The following is a 6,194-nucleotide window of genomic DNA, read 5'->3' as shown; positions in this document are numbered from 1 at the left end:
AATGGGTTCGAATCAAGTATTCGTTTTCGTAAATAAATTTGCGTTAAATGATGTTTCTGGATGAGGGTTTGATTGGATAATGCTTGTGATTATATTAGAGGCTAATTCAGAGTTTTTTCTGCAATGTGTATAGCACTTGTGATTCTATTAGGCTAGTTCCTAGTTTTTTCTGAAATGGGTATAACTCGAACAGGTTCCAACCCTATCAAGCCGAGCTCGAGCAACACTTCCAGGCTCGAGTCTGACTCAAGAGCCTGAGTCCAAGATAAACGAGCTGAATTCGGACAGCCCAAACTCGACTTGTTTACACCTTTGTGGAAGCAACATTTTTCTTCCATATTTGTTGGGTAATGAATCAGCCAAATACCAATAAGAGGGACCCCTAAACCAAGGATTGTGCAGGCCCGTGAAGACAAGGCACACATGGATCAATTCTACAAGTCCATGAGGGTACAGCAGAGATCCAACTGTCTAAAGGGTAAAGGCCACGTTTCAAGTGAACGTGGCCGAGCTTAAAGCGCTAAGCCACGTGCAGAATAAACATGTCCGACCTAAGAGCGTCAAACCACGTTTTTTTGTTGTTGATATAATTAATATCTAAATTAGTATTAAGAGGTGGTTGAATGTTGATTATTTTAATTTCTTATTTGATCTTGATGTATGCGTATCTTCTTCGTTGCTTTGATTTATGAAGGTAATATTAATTTCTTTTTCTTTAATGACGACAAAAGCGGTTTTGAAAATATCCTTGCAGTTTTCAATTTCCTTTCACCAAAAATTTAGGAGTGGACGGTTTTGAGAAATGTTCTATTGATAAGTAACTTTTCATTATGATTATTTAGAAATTAAAAAAATTTATATTTTTAATCTTTATTTGAGTTTCTATAATCATTCTCAACGTTTGGTTTCTTTAATTTTTTTTAATTTAACTCATTTTTCTTTTTTGAATAGAATTTTGGTATTTAGTTCTATTTATTTTTTATGATTATGTTCTGGCCGTACTCCCCGTGCTAAATTTTCTCCCGGACTTACTTTGACATTTTCCTCCTGCTTAGTGCTTCCTACCTGAAAACTTACAAGCTCGTTTGGGCTGGGATCTGTGAGGTTAGTAATAGTAAGGCGTGAAGGCCCTATAAACTAAAGCTCACAGCCCAAAATTTTCCATACGGGCCAAACCATTTCTTCAAGCTCCTTCCTTCGCAACGCTAGGGTTTAGTGCATCTTTCAGAGAAATCCAACCAAAACCCAAACCTCGGAGACTGGAAGCCATTGCAATTGCAAGATGGCGGTGCAGCAGTTGCATTTCGGGCGCACGAAGAGCGTGGCGAAGCGATCGAAGAAGTACTTGGAGGAAGCGCTGTACGTGAGGCTCTTCAGGGAAGGTAGCGCAGAGGTGAGCGTTCGGCACCAGCTCAACCAGTTCCTCAAGAGTAACGTGCGAGTCTACAAATGGGAAGTGGGAAACAATTTCAAAAGGGTTTTCGAGCGCAAGGTCTACTACCCCAAGCGAGTATTCAAATGGGAGGTGGGCGACACCCTCAAGAAGCTTCGCGAACGCAAGCTCTACTACCCTGCTGTCAAGGTTCTCCTTCTAAAACCGTCTAATCTTTGTTTCTATAAATATTTGGTTGTTGTTCTATCCCGTTTCTTTCTTTTATTTTTTGGGATGAATTATCCCGGTTCGTCAAATGCTAATAATTCTAGTTCGTAAGTTTGGGAGCTCTGTGACTTGGTGCCAAATTTGATGGACTAGCTTCTTTTCGTTATAGCTTTAATAGGGTTTTGCAGCATGGCTGCGTTTTTTTGTTGTATATAGAATTCAAGCATGTCAAAATGTGAATGCTATGTACAATATAGATCTATTCCTGGTTTGTATGTGTGACTTGTTGTGTAATTTAGGCATCAATCAATAGAATATCTTAACTCCACAACAAATTATTGCTCTCTTTGGTTCACCTAGGCATTGCATTTCATTAATGTAGTAGCAAACTCTGCCCCCTGATTTAGTACTATGAAAGTAGAAAAGCACCCCCCCCCCTTCCTGGAGTGGGGAAGGGGGCACCTGCTTGGTTTTATAGCATTCTTCATTGTCACACGCTTATTATATTTGAGTTTTCTGATTTTAATCTGTACTGCAAGTTGTAGATTATTGGAGTCTTATTTTCATTACTACAGCTTTCAGAAACTATGACTAAAAGGGGCATGAATCAGACGGTCAGTGATCAAGCTATACATCTAGATCTAGTCGCGAAATCACGAGGCATTGCTGCTGCAGAAAATTATTTCATTGGTCTTCCTGAATTATCTAAAAATCATCTCTGTTATGGTGCCCTTCTTAATTGTTACTGCAAGGAACTGATGACTGAAAAAGCAGAAGCTCTCATGGAAAAGATGAAGGAACTCAACCTTCCTTTAAGCTCCATACCTTACAACAGCCTTATGACCCTTTACACAAAAACCGGGCAGCCAGAAAAGATCCCAACCATCATACAGGAAATGAAAGCCTCCCATATCATGCTGGATTCTTATACATACAATGTCTGGATGAGGGCTCTTGCTGCTGTCAATGATATTGCCGAGGTTGAAAGGGTTATTGATGAAATGAAGAGGGACGGCCGAGTCACTGGAGATTGGACAACATATAGCAACTTAGCGTCAATATATGTTGATGCGGGATTGTTTGAGAAGGCCGGAAATGCACTTAAGGAATTAGAGAAGAGAAATGCCTGCCGAGACCTTTCTGCTTACCAGTTCCTAATTACGCTGTATGGCCGAACAGGGAAACTGCTTGAAGTTTATCGAGTTTGGCGTTCTTTGAGGCTGGCTTTTCCTAAAACTGCAAACATAAGCTATCTGAATATGATTCAGGCATTGGTTAACTTAAAAGATTTACCTGGAGCAGAGAAGTGTTTCAAGGAGTGGGAATCTGGGTGCTCAACTTATGATATCCGTATCGCTAATACTCTGATAGGAGCTTATGCAAAAGAGGGTTTGCTAGAGAATGCAGAAAAGCTCAAGGAGCAGGCTCGCAGGAGAGGAACCAAGCCTAATGCTAAAACATGGGAGATATTTTTGGATTATTATTTGAAAAATGGGAATTTTAAATTGGCGGTAGATTGTGTTGCCAATGCAATATCTGTTGGTAGAGGGGATGGTCGGAAGTGGGTCCCATCATCTGTGATTGTCAGCAGTTTGATGAGGCACTCTGAGCAAGAGAAGGATGTCGATGGTGCAGAAGGTTTTCTGGAGATTTTGAACAAGGCTGAGGTGAATGTAGGGGCTGAGGTTTTTGAATCACTAATAAGAACATATGCAGCTGCTGGAAGGACAAGCCCTGTAATACGTCGCCGGCTGAAAATGGAGAATGTTAAGGTCAATGAGGACTGCTTGAAGTTGCTTGAAACAATATGTGTTGAGTGAGTTTTGTTTTTTCTCACTTTCTTATCTTTGTATTTCAGTTTCTGTAAAAGCAATTTTGAATGGTTTCTACATGCTATTCAGTTTCTACAATAATTTTTTCCCTTCATGTGTATCAATTTGAGGTGACACATTGCATAGCCCATTCAAGAGTGTCTCATCTGTTTGAAATTATGAAATCTCGAACCAAGGATGCATTGCTCCAATTACATGGTGAAAGCTGTGGATTTTATTGTAAGTACGGGTACATGGCTATTGAATATTATGCAGCTATGTTTGAGAATTTTTTGTTGCCTGACACTGGCCACATATCCAAAGCCCGTAGTATGCAAATTGGATACTGGTTTTGTTGATAAGGGTGGCAAAATGGGTACCTGACACAACCTGATTACAACCCGCGGGTACCCATTACATGATTAGCCTATACACAGACACGACCTGTTTAGCTAAATGGGTAATTGGATCTGACACGATTATGACACAAAAATAGTCGGGTAACCCGACACGACCCGTTTTACCCGTCTAAAATAATTAGGTCTAATTGGGTAGACACGACCCGTTAAAACCCTAAACTATAAAATTAAAAACAACAATTCTCAAAATATAACCCTAAATAACAATTAGAACTTCAAGAACTCAAAATATAACCAAAATAAAATAAGGATCTGAGATAGTAGATCCAAAATGGGAAATTTTTTTTGATGAATTTATTATTAATTTCAGTTCTATCTAAGAAATTCTCTGTGCACATTGTTCATCAAAGTGCCACCAACTACAAATAGAAACCGCTCTACAACATGAAAATCCCTCTGCAATTTTGACAGATTGAAGAACTAAAAAAATTAAAAATGGACCTATTCCGTGTCAATGCGCGACAAGAATGTCACTACTGAACGCGTCCACCACCGGATCAAGCGACTCCGAGACCGGGCTCGGGCTCAAGAACAATACGGACTTGGCTGCTGCGAGCCTCTTCCTTTGTGGGCACCGGTAGATCCTCCCCGTAAAGCACGGCACACCGTCGATCGCGTTGACCGGTGACTACTGTTGATTGCCAGCATTTGCAGTCGGGGATGACGGCGGGGTCGCACGGTGTAGAGAGATCTGAAACGATGCGTAGAGAGAGTGGGACGAGTTGACTCGATGAGTCTGAGCACTGATTCACGAGTAGCGGATTTGGGCGAGAGCACTGGGCTTAAGGTACTTGTGGAACGGCTCGGTCCAGTTTGGGGAGGTGGAGAAGGAATTGGTAGAAGCTCTGAGCCTGCGGTTCATGGCGTGCAGTGAGAAGTGGCAGAGGCACGGTTTAGCCTTTAGGTTTATTGAATACTGAGTACCTTTGCCGTCTGATTGCCTTATCCTAAAAAAAAAAAAAAAAAACCGTGTTTGGTGGGTCGACCCGCCAAACACGAAATTACCAGGTCTTAATCGGATAGACCCGATTACGACCCGAACCCGATAAGTCCAAACCCAATACCTATTTTTTCGTGTCATGTTCGTGTAGGATTCGCGGGTCGTGTCAAAATTGCCGGCCATAGTTGATAGGTTCAATCCTACACATGCTTCCATTTTTATAAGGTTATATCAAATTAATTTTTGGGGTTAATATAAGAAATATGATGTGTTGGTTCAAAAAAAGAAAAAGAAAAAGAAATATGATGTGTGTGATAATGCGTTCTTTTGATAGTTAGGAATATTGACAAGACTCGTTTAGGCACTTATAAGATTATTAAAATTGGACTTTTATGGTGGGTATAGTTAAAAGGTTGATTTTTATGCGAAAAAAAGGTTAAAAGGCTGTTTTGAATGATTATAAAGCCAAAAAAATATTTATAGTTCCTTTTGTTTTATACTACATCTATTGGTACAACTATTTAATATGTTTCAATTTATAAGGACTAAACTTTATAAATTTCTAAATTTAATTCATATAAATGATATGCAGGTTTATGTTTTTTTTATTATTATTTTTTTAAATTAATTAAATAAGGATTACATAGGAGGATCCTTCCTACTCCTGAATCCATGTTTGGGAATAGAGCTGTAGTTGAGCCGAGCTTTAGGATTTCAAGACTGGATCGTTTACGAAGATGTTTATTCGAGTCGAGCTATGAAAAAGCTCGGCTTGTTTAAAGTTCGGGCGAGCTTGAGCTCAAGCTCGAGTTCGTTGAGAATGTTATTCGAGTCGAGCCCAACTTGAGCTAAGTTATTAAATTCTTTAATATATGATCCGAGCATAATTCAAGCCCGAATTTTAAACCAACCTCCATACACTTATCTATTGTATAAATATAAATATTAAGTAATTTATATTACTTACTTACTAATATACATACTTACATTTATATAACTAATTTTTAGTAATATATATATATATATACTAATTGAGCGGATTTGTACAATAACGCGCTTGAGTTCAAGTCGAGTGGGATGTTGAACAAACTGTTTTATTTACAGCCCTATTTGGGAACTTTCATGTTGAATCCATGTTTTATCAAACGATAAGTTGCAAAAATAGATAAATTCTATCAAACGAGGTTATGAACTGTAGTATTATTTATAATTTTAAGGGTTAAATACTAAATTAGTCCCTAGGGTTTCACAACTTTATTTTTTCCCCCCTGGGGTTTCATTTTTATCACAGGAGGTCCCTGTGGTTTTGATAAGTGACCAAATTAGTCCATCCGTTAGTTGACCGTTAAACTGACACGTGGACCAATCAGACGTCGACACGTGGCACATATATTAATTTTTTTTAATTTTTTTTTAATTAAAAA

General features: G+C 38.9%; 1 protein-coding gene across 1 annotated transcript; it reads left to right on the top strand.

Moving 5' to 3' along the window:
* The first annotated feature begins 1,073 nt into the window (after window positions 1-1,073).
* Window positions 1,074-3,636, top strand: LOC132167293 (large ribosomal subunit protein mL101 (rPPR4)-like). The gene is made up of 2 exons (XM_059578212.1): window positions 1,074-1,582; window positions 2,176-3,636. Exons 1-2 carry the CDS (start codon window positions 1,283-1,285, stop codon window positions 3,418-3,420), a joined length of 1,545 nt encoding a protein of 514 aa, XP_059434195.1. The 5' UTR covers window positions 1,074-1,282; the 3' UTR covers window positions 3,421-3,636.
* Window positions 3,637-6,194: the final 2,558 nt, after the last annotated feature.

This window comes from Corylus avellana, chromosome ca1 (genome assembly GCF_901000735.1).
Source record: "Corylus avellana chromosome ca1, CavTom2PMs-1.0".
NCBI classification, from domain to species: Eukaryota; Viridiplantae; Streptophyta; class Magnoliopsida; order Fagales; family Betulaceae; genus Corylus; species Corylus avellana.
Note: the sequence above shows the minus strand (reverse complement) of the source record. Positions and strands in the feature narration are given on the sequence as shown.